General features: G+C 50.6%; 1 protein-coding gene across 1 annotated transcript in view; it reads right to left on the bottom strand.

Moving 5' to 3' along the window:
* MMP28 (matrix metallopeptidase 28) overlaps positions 1-17,043 on the bottom strand; it is a 129,711-nt gene extending 112,668 nt beyond the window's left edge. Inside the window, exon 1 of the mRNA XM_075334186.1 lies at positions 16,616-17,043. Coding sequence (XP_075190301.1) covers positions 16,616-16,717 — 102 coding nt within the window. The 5' untranslated portion in view covers positions 16,718-17,043. The remainder of the gene's footprint in view (positions 1-16,615) is intronic.
* Positions 17,044-17,406: the final 363 nt, after the last annotated feature.

Consider the following 17,406-nt stretch of genomic DNA (forward strand, 5'->3'; position numbering starts at 1 on the left):
TCATGCTGTCTAATCTGCATCTTGATATGGAACACCTGTAAGGTGGATGAATTTTCTCCGCAAAGGTGAAGTTCATTAACACAGATTTAGATACATTTGTGAAAACTACTTAACTACTTATTTTATGTACATAGAAAAAGTCTTAGATCTTTGAAGTCAGCTCGTGAAAAATGGAAGCAAAAACAAAAGTGTTACATTTATATACAGTATTTGTTTAGTATATGTGGTTTAGCTATAGGTATAAAGTAAAAATGTGCCTCTGTGAATGGAAAACTGTTACCCCAAGTAATCGAAGCAGTACAACATACTCGTCGAGTTACTGACTCATTGTTTGAAAAAATGTCCTTTGCCTTTGATTGATCGCTCCTGCTATATGATGTCAACGATGACATCTGTATACACCTCTTCCTCACTGCACATGACACAGGCATTCTGAGCCGGTATGATACATACGTCCTGGATTTCACAGACATCAGTGCTGAAGTCACTTGCCTGGAGCGATCAATCATATGGAAAGACTTTATCTTTTCAAATGATGACTCGGCCAGTATACCATACCGCCCGATGATTCGGGGAAAGGCTTTTCTACTTACAGAGGCAAGATTTTATTTTATAAACTAACAAAACCATTACACATAGTTTCTTGAACTTAGATAAGAAAGTCTACATCACTACCCCCCTCTTTTTTTGAAAAGGAGCGCCGGTGTTCTTTTTATACAGTTTCTTCAACTTCAGCTTGTGCACAGAGATCCAGCAAACGTATGAAAAATAACAAAAATCATGTACAAAAAAAATGTTTAAGTGAATAAGGTCCAAGATTTAGCAGATTACTCTAAACATTCATTGTGTATGGGATTGGCAGCAATAGCCAAGTACAGCAGTCCCATAGACAGTGATTGGAGCAGTGGCAGCAAAATTAGCGAACTGGAGTTTTAAACATGCAGACCCTGAATCATCATTGGCCATTTTTCTTCGGCGCTCCATTGGGAGACCCAGACGATTGGGTGTATAGCTACTGCCTCCGGAGGCCACACAAAGTATTACACTAAAAAGTGTAAGGCCCCTCCCCTTCTGCATATACACCCCCCGTGGATCACGGGCTGCTTCAGTTTTCATGCTTTGTGCGAAGGAGGTCAGACATCCACGCATAGCTCCACTGTTTTTAGTCAGCAGCAGCTGCTGACTATGTCGGTTGGAAGAAAAGTGGGCCCATACTAGGGCCCCCAGCATGCTCCCTTCTCACCCCACTTTTGTCGGGTGTTTTGTTAAGGTTGAGGTACCCATTGCGGGTACGGAGGCTGGAGCCCACATGCTGTTTTCCTTCCCCATCCCCCTCGGGGCTCTGGGTGAAGTGGGATCTTACCGGTCTCCAGGCAATGAGACCGGGCTCCATCCACAGACCCGGAGATCCTGCTGGATATGGAGCTGGGTATCGTCAGGGACAGGCCCTGCTACATTAAGGTACTCTGTGTCCCCGTACACATCGCGCACACACACACCAGCATTGCTGGGAGTGCTAGTGCGCCGGGGACAACAGCGCGGAGCGCTTGTGCTATTATTCACTGCAGCTTAGCTGAGTGAATTTATGTGTTAGAAACTGCCGCGCCGGCCGCTGCGGGGTGTTTTTACACTGTGGCGCGGCTGGGACTTGTGGTGCGCCGGGGACTTCCGCGCTAGCCGTGCACATAGGACGGCCGCGCTTATTACTCGAGTCCCCGGCTTTGCGGCCTAGTTTTCGCTTCGTTCCCGCCCCCAGCCCTGCCAGTCAGGGGAGGGGCGGGACGCTGTACAGACAGTCAGCGCCGGGAGCTGGAGGCTGCTTTGCATTCTCCAGCCCCCTTCACTGGACACAGTGGGACGCCAGTTTCCCGCTCTTGTCTGGGGCACGCCCACGGCCCGCCCCTCTTCACAAGACGCCGGCAGCCATTCCTGCACGCAGTCTGGGCTGGAGAAGGGAGACAAGCTCTGGGCAACCAGTCACAGGATTCGGGCGACCACACACCCGCCTTTGGGCGGGCGGTAAGCAGCACCTGAAGTGCTGACCCCACTAATGCCATTTGTACTTTATGCCTAGATGGCTAGACTACAGCAGCAAAAAGCAAGGGTGCTAAGGCACAGGCTTTCTAGGCTGCTTGTATTGCATGTGCTGAAGTGTTCATTTGTACTTTATGCTGGTATGCTATACACTGCACTGTACGGTCGCTATTCTTGGCTATATACTCCTAGATGGCTGGACAACAGCAGCAAAAAAGCAAGGGTGCTAAGGCACAGGCTTTCTATGCTGCTTGTACTGCATGTGCTGAAGTGTTCATTTGTACTTTCTGCTTGTATGCTATACATTGCACTGTACGGTCGCTATTCTTGGCTATATGCTTCTAGATGGCTAGACAACAGCAGCAAAAAAGAAAGGGTGCCAAGGCACAGGCTTTCTATGCTGCTTGTACTGCACGTGATACTGTTCCACACGGCAGGTTCCACTGTCCCCATTGTGTGCAATGCTCCCCGGTAGCACTTGGTCAGCCGGGGTCTCTGCTAGAGGTGGCTAACGGAACCACCTGTGAACCCTGTCCAGGGACAGGGACGGAGTTGCAGTTTCGGCTGATAGGTCTGTGACTGTGACTAACATCTTAGAAACTTTGCAGTCCAGACGGACCATGGGCAATGTTGATACGCCCTCATTTGGAACAAATCAGTGCTCCGGGGGGGTCCCATGCATCCTAGGGCGCAGGCTCTGACACGGACGACAGTCCCAGACAGTCTAAGCGAGCTCGCTGGGAGCGGCACTCGGCTTCATCACTGGTTAGGGTCCCAGCCGGACTCTCTGTATGATGAGGCAGACGTAGCTGATCAGGACTCTGATCCTGAGACCGCTCTCAATCCGGATACTCCGGATGGTGACGCCATAGTGAATGATCTTCTAGCGTCCATCTAGGGAATGTTGGATATTTCTCCCTCAGCTCCTCCGGTGGAGGAGTCAGCTTCACAGCAGGAGAAATCCCTTTTCAGTATCTCAAGCGTATATTGAGTACTTTTCTGGCCACTCTGACTTCAGAGAAGCAATCCGGAAACACCACACTTATCCAGATAAGCGTTCTCCAATCGTATTAAGGATACACGTTATCCTTTTTTCTCCCTGACGTGGTCAAGCGCTGGACCCAGTGTCCAAAGGTGGATTCCCCTATCTCCAGGCTTGCGGCTAGATCCATAGTTGCAGTGGAAGATGGGACTTCACTTAAAGATGCCATTGACAGACAGATGGTCCTCTGGTTGAATTCTGTCTATGAAGCTATCGGCGTGTCGGTTGCTCCGGCATTCGCAGCCGTATGGGCATTCCAAGCTTTTTCAGCTGGTCTTGCGCACGTGGACACTGTCACATGTACATCTGTGCCGCAGATGGCGTCCTTAACCTCGCAATGTCTGCATTGCGACTTACGCTATTAATGCTGTCCAGAAGGGCAGTGAGCCCCATAGGGGTGAATGGACCCCATGACCATCGTGAGGGTGCAAGGTTAGGAGGGGGTTAATTGGTTGAACTGGGATAGGGGATAGTTAGGACTATTGGATTGGTGGAAGGAAGCTGTAGGGGGATTGGAGGGGAGCAGGGAAGGGGTGGGGGTTGTGGGGGGTATAAGAGAGGGGGGTGGACTGATTACCTCCCCTTTCGTCGCTGAAAAGTTGTGGCCCCAGGACGTTGTGCTGCCGCTGCTATGACTGACCTTAATGCGCTGTTGGAGATGGTGCGGGGGGCCTCTGAGGTCCTCGGCGTGGACGCTCTGCGGCAGCAGCTGGTGGCGGTCTGTGGAGCTGGAGCGGTACAGCCTGCTACTCCTGCGCCCGGACCGCTGCTACGTGCTCGGCGGGCGCGACCGCCGGAGCGCTACTCCCCCAGTGGGAGGGGGAGAGAGAGATCTAGGAGCCCCTACGGGGACCCTCCGGGACAGCGGAGCCCTCCATCTTACCAGGGGGAGCTGCCGGCCGCCGGGAGGAATCCTCGACGGAGATCCCACGGGTCGGGGGTGGGCGGAGCCTCGGCGGGGCCCACTTCCGGTCCGCGGCCAGCACAGTCCAGGACCGGAGCAGCGATCACAGTAGCCCCCAGTGAAGTGCCGGCTGGGGGTGGCGCTCGTCGGGGTATATCACGGACGGAGACTCCCTGCAGACGGCAGGGGAGAGCGACAGGTCGGAGGATGGGTGATGAGGGGAGCAGCGACGTGAGGAGCGTGGAGGAGGGGTACGGTGGCCCGGAGGCACGGATGAGGTCCACAGTCACGGTCCCCGCCAGCAAGGATCGGGCTGGGGGGGGGTTCCCAGCGACGGTCAGATGCAGCACGGCCTTCCTGCAGTCGGCAGGGAGGGAGCCCACTGAGGACGGCGGCAACAACAGCAGCGCAGCAGGTGCCCATGCAGACAGCGAGGAACGACGGCGGCAGGGCGCCACGGCGTGAGAAACGAAAAAGGTCGAGCAGGAGGCGCCCAGAGGAGCAGGGTGCGGTGACCGTGGGGGTTGACGGCCGCCAGGTGCAGGCTGTCCCCTCGCTGGTCCCCCCTGAAGACTTCGGCAGCACGTCAGATTCCGGCGGTGACGATGGAGCAATGGCAGCGGCAGGTCGGGCAGAGCGGCAGCAGGAAGATCGTGGTACGGCTGTGCCGGCGGTTCCACGGCAGCCTGGTGAGCAGACGACTGACATGTTTAATGCTGTGTGTAGTGGGGGCGGGGGTTCCGTCGCGGGAAGTGTGGCACAGGGGGCGAGTGGGGTCGGTCAGGCTGGTTTCCCGGGCCCGGAGTTTTGGGGGCAACTTTTGGGAGCGTTGCAGGGGTTGTCGGCGGAGCGGGTTAGTCGGACTGGGCCGGGGGCTCCGGTGGGGGCGTGGGTGGGCCCCACGGAGGTGGTGCAGACTGAGGCGGCGGTGAGCGGGGTGACGGTGCGGGACCCTGCCTCGGCGGTAGGTGCGGGAGCGGCGGCCAGTGGGGCGGCTGACGTGGGGGCGAGCAAGGAGGCGGAAAAAGAAAAGGAGGATGAGGTTGTGCGGTTGGATGATAGGGCACGGAGTGAAATTTACGTGTGTTTTGAAGGGCAGTTAGGGGTTCACTTGAAGAAGGAGGTGAGGGAAAAGATTTGGAAGGGGGAGTATGTGGAAATTTTTTCCTTGCTTTCCTTGGAGAAGTTTAATTTGGATAAGGTGAAACCCAGTGATACAAAAAAGGAGAAAGAGGATGAGGAAAAACGAAGGTATAGATTGATCCCGAGGACGTTCACTAACTGGCTACAGGCCTTTGCGATCTTAGCCAGCGTGATCGGGGAAAAGGAGCCGGAGCATTGTTCCGCCCTATTTGGTTATATGGACGCGATAGGGGAGGCGTATAGAGTGTATGGCGGTTTAGGGTGGCTAAGATATGATGAGCAGTTCCGGCAACGGAAGGCTCTGCGGCAGGGTGTCCAGTGGGGCCACAAGGATATTTCTTTGTGGATGCGGTTAATGACGGCTCCGGCTCAGCCCTTTCGAGGGGGTGCCGGGAGCCCGGGTGCGAGCGGCGGGTCCTCGGCTGGACAGAAAAAGGGGGCTTGTTGGCAGTATAACGAGGGACAGTGTAAGTTTGGGGCCTCGTGTCGGTTTAAACACGAGTGTTCCGGATGTGGAGGGTCCCACTCCTTGGCCAGGTGCTTCAAAAAAGGAAAAGGAAAGGCGGGGGAGGGGTCTGGAAAAAGGGAGGACGCCAGTGAGAGTAGAGGCGATGCTTCCCTATTTAAATAGGTATCCGGATGTTAGGGCGGCGGAGTTGTTGGCAAGTGGTTTTACGGAAGGTTTTCGGATTCCGTTTGAATCTGAGGCGCCGGTGTTTCGCCCGGGGAATTTGAGGTCCGCAAAAGAACATCCGGCGGTGGTGAAGGAAAAGCTGCAAAAGGAGGTGGAATTGGGGAGGATGGCGGGTCCATTCCAGGACCCGCCATTCTCCAATTTAAGGATTTCCCCCCTTGGGGTGGTGCCTAAGAAGGAGCCGAACAAATTTCGGCTCATTCATCATTTATCTTATCCGGCGGGATTGTCGGTGAATGATGGGATATCGCCAGAGTTGTCGGCAGTTTCTTATGTATCTTTTGATAAGGCTTTGGAGCTGGTAAGGGTTGCCGGGCGGGGGGCCCTGATGGCAAAGGCGGATGTGGAAGCAGCTTTTCGTTTACTCCCGGTGCATCCAGAGAGCCTTCATCTCTTAGGGTGTATGTGGGATGGTGAATACTATGTGGATCGTTGCCTGCCGATGGGCTGTTCCATTTCGTGTGCTCATTTTGAGGCATTTAGTACTTTTGTGGAATGGGTAGTCAAAGAGGTGGCAGGAGTCCATTCAGTGATTCACTATCTGGATGACTTCTTTTGCGTGGGTCCGGCGGGCTCTTCGGTCTGCTCCTTGTTGTTGTTCACGTTAGAGCGGATCGCGCGGAGCCTAGGTATCCCGTTGGCAAAGGAAAAAACAGAAGGGCCGGCGACGGCCCTATGTTTCTTAGGGATCGAAATTGATACACTGGCAATGGAATGCCGATTGCCGGAGGGGAAGCTTCTGGATTTGAAGGCGTCGGTGCGGGTTTTGTATCAGGCCAAGAAGGTGCGGTTGCGGGATTTGCAGTCAGTGCTTGGAAAATTGAATTTCGCTTGTCGCATTATGCCAATGGGGCGGATCTTTAATAGGAGGCTGGCAAGTGCAACCGCGGGGGTGAAAGCTCCAAATCACTTTGTCAGAGTGACCAAAGTGATGAAAGGGGATTTGTTGGTTTGGGAGAGGTTCTTGGACCGGTACAACGGTCGGACCCTTTGGATGAGCGAGGCTTTGTCCAATAGCCAGTTGGAGTTGTACACGGATGCGGCTGGAGCGACCGGTTTTGGGGCAATTTTTCAGACGCACTGGTGTGTTGGAAAGTGGCCACGGCTTTGGGTGGAAGCAGGTCTGGTGAGGAATTTGGCTCTGCTGGAATTGTTTCCCATCATTGTAGCAGTGGAGTTATGGGGCCCTGTTTTTTCCGGAAGAAGGGTTTGCATGCATTGTGACAACATGGCGGTGGTGCATTCCATCAATGCGCTGTCGGCAAAATCCCCGCCGGTTGTGGGGTATTTGAGGCACTTGGTGTTGAGGTGTTTGGAGTTGAACATTTGTGTGGTGGCCCGGCACGTGCCAGGGATTCGAAATGAGGTGGCTGACGCGCTATCACGATTTCAGTTTTGCAGGTTCAGGAAGCTGGTGCCGGGAGCGGACGCGGATGGAGAACCTTGTCCGGAATGGCTGTGGGACCTGGCATCGGTGTAGCATTTGAGGGGATTAGGAGATCGGTGTCTGAGGCTACTTGGTGCCGATATCAGGCGGTGTGGAAGGAATGGGCGGAGTTGGAAAGAGGGGATTTTATGGAGTCGGGTTACAAGGGCCGAGTGTTGGGGGTCCTGGTGTTCATTAGTGGGGATTTTTCGGCAGGTCGGTCCGTTTCGGTGATTGGTTGCAAGTTGGCGGCATTGGCCTTCTTGTTTCAGATGCAAGGGGTTCGGGACGCGACTAAGGATTTTCTGGTGCGGCAGGCAATGAAGGGTTTTCGAAAAGGGGCCCAGTCGCGTGACATGAGGCGGCCGGTGTCATTGCCATTGTTGGGTCGGTTAGTGGGGTGTTTGGGGGAATTGTGTTCGTCTCCTTATGAGCGGGTGTTGTTTTCGGTAGCTTTTGTATTGGCGTTTTTTGGGGCCTTTCGCATTGGTGAATTGGTCAGCCCGACCAAGCAAGCGATGGGTGGGTTGCTGTTGGAGGATGTTATGCTGGGGGAGGATAGAGTGGAATGTCGCCTTCGCTTTTCGAAGACGGATCAGAGGGGCCGGGGGCGCTTAGTAGTGTTGTTTGCTTTACCGGGGCACCGGTTGTGCCCGGTGGTACAAGTGTCAGAGTTTTTAAAGGTGCGCGGCGGTTTCCCTGGCGTTTTTCTTAGACATGCGGATGGATTGGCTTTGTCGCGGTACCAATTCAATGCGGTGCTGAAGATGGCTTTGGTAAGGGTGGGGGAGGAGCCACGTGAGTACGGGTCTCACTCCTTCCGGATTGGGGCGGCGACGGAGGCCGCCAGGTGGGGTTTGAGTGAGGATTGTATCCGGCGGATTGGGAGGTGGGAGTCTTCCAGGTTTCGCTTGTACATTAGGCCTCACTTAGTCAGGTGATGGTCAGGGGTGGGGGATTCCTGGTTTGTGTTGATGCTGGTTTGTTGTGATTTTCTTGTTCTGTTGCTGTTTTTATTCGTGGTTTTTGTATTTGTAGGTCCATGCCTTGTGTGGATCCTCGGGCACTCCTATGTGTATTGGGGAGCGTTGCGAGCGGATGTGCGTCGTGACGGTCGGCAGCTTGGAGTGTCGGTGTCGGAAGCCCGAGTAAAGTGGCTCGGAATTCGGGGCATGACCTGGGGTAGAGTGCGCCCAGAGGTGGCTTATTATAGCCGTATGGATCGTGACCCTGATGTGTTAATTTTGCACGTGGGTGGGAACGATCTGGGAGTAAGGTCGGCAAGGGAATTAAAAAGGGACATAAAGCTGGACCTGTTACATTTGTGGAGGGCGTTTCCGGGCATAGTTATCGTTTGGTCAGACATTATAGCTCGGACGCAGTGGCGTTTTGGTAGGTCGGTGGACCGGATTAATAGGGCTCGGAGCAAGCTGAACCGGGCGATTGGTAGGTTTGTGGCGAGGAATGGTGGGTTGGTGGTGCGGCATAGAGAATTGGAGGAGTCCACGGAGCAGTATCTAAGGAGAGATGGGGTTCACTTGACCGATGTGGGTCTGGATTTATGGATGTTGGGTTTGAGGGATGGCCTGGAGCAAGCACTAGGGGTGTGGGGGGCCCGGGCCAAGTAAGGGGTCACTTGGCCGGTCTGTGGCGGGGTGATAGGTCCGTCTGAGAGGTTGGGAGTACCGACAGTTGGTTGGTTGGTACGAAGTCGCTCAAGGGGAGTGGCTTCGGATTGGATGGGAACTTGTGGGCGGAGGTCCCGCAGGTTCTGGGAAGGGGTAATTAACGATGGAACGTTGTTACCCCTCACCTTTGGGCCGGGTGGTTACGGCCGAGGTGGTCCTCTGGGCCGGTTTGGAGGTTACGGCCGGGGGGGTTATGAAGGATGGTTGGCCTCTTGGACGGATCTATCGGGGTGTATGGTTATACGGGTATATATGTATAAGGTTTAAGTAACAATTGAGTGGCATGTTGAGCCACGAGTTTTGGTATACATATATACGGTTTAAATAAAACTGTGGCCATTCCTGCAATAAAGTCGTGGTTCTAGTCTTTATTTTAGGTAGATATGGTTGGGTGCTTTGTATGGTAACCTGCTTATCCCTAATAGATGCGTCAAGAAGGGCAGTGAGCCCCATAGGGGTGAATGGACCCCATGACCATCGTGAGGGTGCAAGGTTAGGAGGGGGTTAATTGGTTGAACTGGGATAGGGGATAGTTAGGACTATTGGATTGGTGGAAGGAAGCTGTAGGGGGATTGGAGGGGAGCAGGGAAGGGGTGGGGGTTGTGGGGGGTATAAGAGAGGGGGGTGGACTGATTACCTCCCCTTTCGTCGCTGAAAAGTTGTGTCCCACCCGCCCGCCCTGATGTTATGTATAAAAAAAAAAAAAAAAAAAGAGAAAAACATTGTATAAAAATTAAAAAAAAAAAAAAAAAAAAAAAGCAAAAAAAAAAGGAAAGACTGGAGAATATAAGATTGCTTTGCCAAGTTGTTTTGTCACAGCGGGGTGATAGGTCCGTCTGAGAGGTTGGGAGTACCGACAGTTGGTTGGTTGGTACGAAGTCGCTCAAGGGGAGTGGCTTCGGATTGGATGGGAACTTGTGGGCGGAGGTCCCGCAGGTTCTGGGAAGGGGTAATTAACGATGGAACGTTGTTACCCCTCACCTTTGGGCCGGGTGGTTACGGCCGAGGTGGTCCTCTGGGCCGGTTTGGAGGTTACGGCCGGGGGGGTTATGAAGGATGGTTGGCCTCTTGGACGGATCTATCGGGGTGTATGGTTATACGGGTATATATGTATAAGGTTTAAGTAACAATTGAGTGGCATGTTGAGCCACGAGTTTTGGTATACATATATACGGTTTAAATAAAACTGTGGCCATTCCTGCAATAAAGTCGTGGTTCTAGTCTTTATTTTAGGTAGATATGGTTGGGTGCTTTGTATGGTAACCTGCTTATCCCTAATAGATGCGTCATGCACTCTACGAGCCGTACGTCAGTGGCGTCCGCCAACTCCGTGGTTTTACGCAGAGCCTTGTGGTTGACGGAATGGAAAGCAGATTCTGCTTCCAAAAAAGTGCTTAACCAGTTTGCCGTTATCTGGTGACAGACTGTTTGGTGAGCGATTGGATGAAATCATTAAACAGTCCAAGGGTAAGGACTCTTCCTTACACCAGCCCAGATCAAACAACACCCAACAGAGGAAGGGACAGTCGAGGTTTCGGTCCTTCCCAGGCTCGGGCAGGTCCCAATTGTCCTCGTCCAAAAGGACTCAAAAAGCTCAGAGAGGCGCAGATTCCTGGCAGGCTCAATCACGCCCAAGGAAGGCAGCCGGAGGAACCGCTACCAAGGCGGTTTCCTCATGACATTAAGCTCTCTCTCTCCGCATCCGCGGTCGGTGGCAGACTCTCCCGCTTTGGCGACATTTAGCTGCCACAGGTCAAAGACCGGTGGGTGAGAGACATTTTGTCTCACGTGTACAGGATAGAGTTCTGTTCTCGTCCTCCGACTAGATTTTCAGAACTTCCTCACCTCCCGACCGAGCCAATGCTCTTCTGCAGGCAGAAGGAGTGGTAATCCCTGTTCCTCCTCAGGACCAAGATACGGTTTTTACTCCAATCTGGTTGTGGTACCAAAAAACGACGGCTCTTCCGTTCCGTTTTGGACCTAAACCTGCTCAACAAGCACGTGAAAACCAGGCGGTTCCGGATGGAATCCCTCCGCTCCGTCATTGCCTCCATATCTCAAGGAGATTTCCTAGCGTCAATAGACATCAGGATGCTTATCTCCACGTGCCGATTGCTCCAGAGCACCGGTGTTGGCTACGATTCGTTATTGAAGACGAGCATCTTCAGTTCGTAGCCCTGCCCTTCGGTCTGGCGACAGCCCCACGGCTTTTCACAAGTTCATGGCAGCAGTGGGAGTAGTCCTGCACTCTCAGGGTCACTCTGTGATCCCTTACTTGGACGATCTACTTGTCAAGGCACCCTCTCAAGAGGCATGCCAACACAGCCTGAACGTGGCGCTGGAGACTCTCCAGAGTTTCGGGTGGATCATAAACTTTTCAAAGTTAAATCTGACACCGACCCAATCGCTGACATATCTTGGCATGGAGCTTCACACTCTCTCAGCGATAGTGCAGCTCCCGCTGGACATACAGCGTTCACTACAGATGGAGGTGCAGTCTCTCCTTCAAGGCCAGTCACACCCCTTAAGACGCCTCATGCAGAGGCAGTCCTTTTCGCGCAGTTTCATCTGCGTCCACTTCTAAGGACATTCTTCGCCAATGGGATGGGAAGTCAACGTCCCTAGACAGGAACGTACCCCTTTCTCAGACGGGCAAGGACTCTCTTCAGAGGAGTCCACCCTTCAGATCAATGTTCTGGAAATCTGGGCAGGGTATCTTGCCCTGCAAGCCTTCCAGCAGAGGCTGGAGGGCAAACAGATCCGAATTCAGTCGGACAACTTCGCAGCGGTGGCATACATCAACCACCAAGGCGGAACACGCAGTCGGCAAGCCTCCCAGGAAGTCCGGCGGATTCTGATGTGGGTGGAAGACAGAGCATACACCATATCCGCAGTTCACATCCCGGGCGTAGAAAACTGGGAAGCAGACTTCCTCAGTCGCCAGGGCATGGACGCAGGGGAATGGTCTCTGCACCCGGACGGGTCTCAAGAAATCTGTAGCCGCTGGGGGAGGCCGGACGTCGACCTAATGGCGTCTCGGCACAACAACAAGGGCCCGATTTTCATGGCGCGGTCTCACGATCAAAGAGCTCTGGCGGCAGGCGCCTTAGTTCAGGATGGGTCGCAGTTCCAGCTACCCTATGTGCTTCCCCCTCTGACGCTGTTGCCCAGAGGGCTACGCAAGATCAGCTCCGATTGCCGCCGCGCCATCCTCTTCGCCCCAGACTGGCCGAGGAGGTCGTGGTACCTGCATCTGTGGCATCTCACGGTCGGCCAACCGTGGGCACTACCAGACCGGCCAGACTTACTGTCCCAAGGGCCGTTTTTTCCATCTGAATTCTACAGCCCTGAACCTGACTGGTGGCCATTGAGTCCTGGATCCTAGCGTCTTCAGGATTATCTCAAGACGTCATTGTCACCATGAGATGGGCTAGGAAGCCGACGTCTGCCGAGATCCACCACAAGACGTGGAAGATATTCTTATCTTAGTGCTCTGCTCAGGGAGTGTCTCCCTGGACATTTGCATTGCCTACTTTTCCTTCCTTCCTGCAATCTGGTTTGGGAAAAGGTTTGTCGCTCGGCTCCCTTAACGGACGAGTCCCAGCGCTGTCTGTATTCTTTCAGAAGCGCATAGGGCGACTTCCTCAGGTACGCACGTTCCTGCAGGGGGTTTGTCACATTGTCCCTCCGTACAAGAGGCCGTTAGACCCATGGGATCTGAACAGGGTACTAATTGCTCTCCAGGAGCCGCCCTTTGAGCCTCTGAGGGATGTTTCACTTTCTCGACTTTCACAGAAAGTGGCCTTTTTGGTAGCGGTCACGTCTCTTCAGAGAGTGTCCGAGCTCGCAGCGCGGTCATCCAAAGCTCCCTTCTTGATGTTTCACCAAGACAAGGTAGTGCTGCGCCTGATTCCGGGGTTTCTCCCTAAGGTGGTATCCCCCTTTTCATCTCAGTCAGGATATCTCCTTACCTTCCTTTTGTCCTCATCCAGTTCATCGATATGAATTGGATTTGTATTTGTTGGATCTGATGAGAGCGCTCAGAATCTACATTTCCCGCACGGCGCCCCTGCGCCGCTCGGATGCACCCTTTGTACTTGTCGCTGGTCAGCGCAAAGGGTCGCAGGCTTCCAAATCCACCCTGGCTCGATGGATCAAGGAACCAATTCTTGAAGCCTACCGTTCTGCTGGGCTTCCGGTTCCATCAGGGCTGAAGGCCCATTCTACCAGAGCCGTGGGTGCGTCCTGGACATTACGGCACCAGGCTACGGCTCAGCAGGTGTGCCAGGCGGCTACCTGGGCGAGTCTGCACACCTTCACCAAGCGTTATCAGGTGCATGCCTACGCTTAGGCGGATGCCAGCCTAAGTAGAAGAGTCCTGCAGGCGGCGGTTGCCTCCATGTAGGGAAGGGCTGTTTTTACAGTCCAAACTTGAGGTATTAATTTACCCACCCAGGGACTGCTTTTGGACGTCCCAATCGTCTGGGTCTCCCAATGGAGCGCCGAAGAAGAAGGGAATTTTGTTACTTACCGTAAATTCCTTTTCTTCTAGCTCCAATTGGGAGACCCAGCACCCGCCCCTGTTCCTTCGGGATTTTTTGGTTGTTCGGGTACACATGTTGTTCATGTTGAATGGTTTCAGTTCTCCGATGTTCCTTCGGATTGAATTGTTTAACCAGTTATTGGCTTTCCTCCTTCTTGCTTTTGCACTAAAACTGAAGCAGCCCGTGATCCACGGGGGGTGTATATGCAGAAGGGGAGGGGCCTTACACTTTTTAGTGTAATACTTTGTGTGGCCTCCGGAGGCAGTAGCTATACACCCAATCGTCTGGGTCTCCCAATTGGAGCTAGAAGAAAAGGAATTTACGGTAAGTAACAAAATTCCCTTCTATTGATGTCACTAAATTAGCCCTGTGGTACTCGCTGATGTGATTTTCTTTGAGGCATTGTTCAAAATAGCTCATGGGGTGTATGAAGATGGTGCAACATCAAAAATTATCCTTTTTTGTTCCTTTAACCAGTTTTTTTAGCAGCAAAAGTCACAAATCCTTACAAGGTTGCAAAAATACACTAAATTTAAAACTCCAGAATACTTAAATAAGGGGGGAAGTGAAAAAGACTGGAGTGAGATGCACCCCAAAAATGCAATATTTGGTTAAAGTTGCATTTCATGAATTTTTTTAAAACATCTGGATAAGAAAGATAACGAGGAATAATGGAAAAAAGATTTATAAAAGAAAGACAATTTAAAAAGTAGCTCAAAACATAGAGAATAAGGTACAACTATAATGCTATGTGCGCACGTTGTGTAGTGTCCATGCTGAAAAATCTCCAGTGATTTGACAGTGCATGTGCGCTTCAAATCGCTGCAGACACACTGCGTAATGGATGCAGTGTGTCTGCAGCATAGATGCCGATTTCATGTGCTCTAAAAGGTAGAGCAGAAAGCAGGTTTCAAAATCCGCGCCAAACCACAAAGAATCCAGATGCTTGTCAGTAAATTCTTTCTTTCTTTATTTTTTCACAGGTCTACGCATTTCGAGGACATATCCGTCCTCATCATCAGGACAAAGTACAAAGAAAGACTATAGCAGACAGGGAGTCGCAGCCTCCTATAAATGTGTTAGAAAGTGGCCACGTACACAGGGATTACGTCATCCACCCCTTCGTGACTAATAGACACGTGCAGCGGTGGATAAAGTTGCCATCATTGACAAACAAAAAAAGAGGAAAAAAAGAAAAACAAAGGGAAAAAAAAGGGAAAAAAAGGGGGGGGATTAAGACTGAGAACAGAAGGGAAAAAAAGTGTGTTTGAAGTATTCACTGTAAAGGTGAAATGTATTAAATGAAAAATGTGACGGATGGAATGCAAATTTGTGAAAATAAAATGAAACATGAAATAAAAATTGTGCATGAACATATTGATGGTGAATTTTAATTGTGTCATTATATAGGGAAGATATATATTAAACTAAAGAGTGAAACAGAAAATAAAAATCCAAATTGTCCATAGATGCGTTGGTTAAAAACTTAGCAGATGTGTTTAAATAGCGCATGAAAAAAATGGAGAAATGAGAAAAATCGTGTCAGTAGATATGGGATTTGAAGAATAAAGAATGAAATGAATGAAAAAATGAATGAAAAAATATGAAATATTTATATGTAGAGGGAGGAGGAGGGGGGGGCAGCGCTCACAATGGGATTACTGCCTCTAACATTTTAATAGTGAATTAATAGAAATCCTGGACGGGAGAGAAAAAAGCCGGCAGAGATTACATGCCGGGAGGGAAAGAACAAGGAGTGCTTGCGCAGAAAGGTGACTGGAGGTTAAGACCGTGGGAAAATGTTTCATGCGCTTGCGCAGGGGTTTAGAGAGTTTAAAAACGTGAGAAATGTTCAGTGTGACTTTTTTCCCTTTTTTTCCCTTTTTTCCCTTCTGTTCTCAGTCTTAACCCCCCCCCCTTTTTTTTCCCTTTGTTTTTCTTTTTTTCCTCTTTTTTTGTTTGTCAATGATGGCAACTTTATCCACCGCTGCACGTGTCTATGAGTCACGAAGGGGTGGATGACGTAATCCCTGTGTACGTGGCCACTTTCTAACACATTTATAGGAGGCTGCGACTCCCTGTCTGCTATAGTCTTTCTTTGTACTTTGTCCTGATGATGAGGACGGATATGTCCTCGAAACGCGTAGACCTGTGAAAAAATAAAGAAAGAAAGAATTTACTGACAAGCATCTGGATTCTTTGTGGTTTGGCGCGGATTTTGAAACCTGCTTTCTGCTCTACCTTTTTGGAATACATCTATACTGCGGGATCGCTGCCTTCCACAGTTACTACGTGCCTTCATAGGGGTTGTGACTTGCACAACCCCTTCAGGTGAGTGTACTAACCCACACTTGCCCCCACGTGTCATACCGGGTAAGACCCTATTTTGCGCCTTTTTCTCCACAGTTATCCTTACCGATTTCATGTGCTCGGGATGCTGCCTCTCCCATAGACAGAGCAGGAGCTGCATCCAAAGCGCACGAAAGAAGTGACATGCTGCATTTTTGAGCGCAGCGATTTGGATCAAAATTTCAGCATGCAAATCGCTGTGCTCTCAAACACAACGTGCGGATGGATTCTGCACAATCTTCATAGATTGTGCTGGGGATGCAGGACGCATGCATTTACGTTGCAGTGCAACATGCAGCGTAAACGCATGAAATTACGCAACGTGCGCACATAGCCTTAAAGTAACTACAAAAAGAGCAAATTATTTACTTGTGAAAATAACACGGATGAGTCGGAGCGACAGACTATGTGAAAACAACCAAACAAATGAAGGTCATTTCCCACATATAGATAAGGTATATATATATAGGTGTTTGTCATTAAAATCACAAATGCTGTACCGCCATTTGCAGTTAATTATAGTTAATGTAGCAAAATAATAATAATAATTTTTATTTCTATAGTGCCAGCATATCCTGCAGCGCTTTACAATTCAGAGGTTCATATACAAGCAATAGTTATAGAAAATATAATAATTAAGAAGAGATATCCAGCAGTGTTAGATTTTTTCCGATTGTTGGGTTGTATAAAGATGACAATTACTACCATTAATTGCAATGTAGCTTAGTCTTAAAGGTAAGGCGCGAGCGAAGACAAAGATAAGTAGTGCACATGATGCTTCATAGCCTTACCTCTGCATTTCGTATAGTATCCTCAGTACCTGAATCCACGCAAGAGCAAACACTAATGAGAAGTAGAGCGCAAATTCCAGCTATCATTCTTAAATGGGTCATCCACCAACATCAATAGAGTCATAAAACCATCATACAGACAGATCCGACCATCAAAGATGACTTTCTGCAGAAATGATTTACGTCCATCTCTTATTCTTTATGGAAATCGAGCCATCTCTTTAAGTGGCCTTTGTATCAGCACCTTTCCATCATAGGTAGACCTTCTCTATCATCTCATATCTACTAAACTCCCAATGGTCAGCATGCTCCTGCAGTCATCTGTCCCATAGGGAGATAAGGAGCAGTCCAGCCAGCTGTGATACACATGCAGTGGTGCCTGAGAGTTGTGTCTTCTGGGATATGAAGCTACACAATCTTACTGATTCCAAGGATCCAGGCACCTCCCCGGCAGGAGGAGTCCCTGTGAAAGCAGCATTGCTAATCAACAGCGGGCTGGGAACAGTCACAGGAAACTCTCTTGTTTCTACACTGCTCATAGTGTGAATCATTGAAAAAAATCCTTAACTCTTTTATAACCTCCCGTGATTTTCCTTTCTTTATTTGCTAAGTGGCAGATACGTTTCGGTTGGTGTATATCTGACAACCAGTGATTGTGTATACTCCATCCATCTGGGTCACATTTGAGTGTAATCCTGGAGTTATTTAAAAATACAAAAAAAAGTTAAACATAAGATAATTGGGAGCAGATTGTGCATAAGGACAGCACATTTACCAAAAATACATATATC

Source organism: Anomaloglossus baeobatrachus, chromosome 2 (genome assembly GCF_048569485.1).
Source record: "Anomaloglossus baeobatrachus isolate aAnoBae1 chromosome 2, aAnoBae1.hap1, whole genome shotgun sequence".
In the NCBI taxonomy this organism is placed as follows: Eukaryota; Metazoa; Chordata; class Amphibia; order Anura; family Aromobatidae; genus Anomaloglossus; species Anomaloglossus baeobatrachus.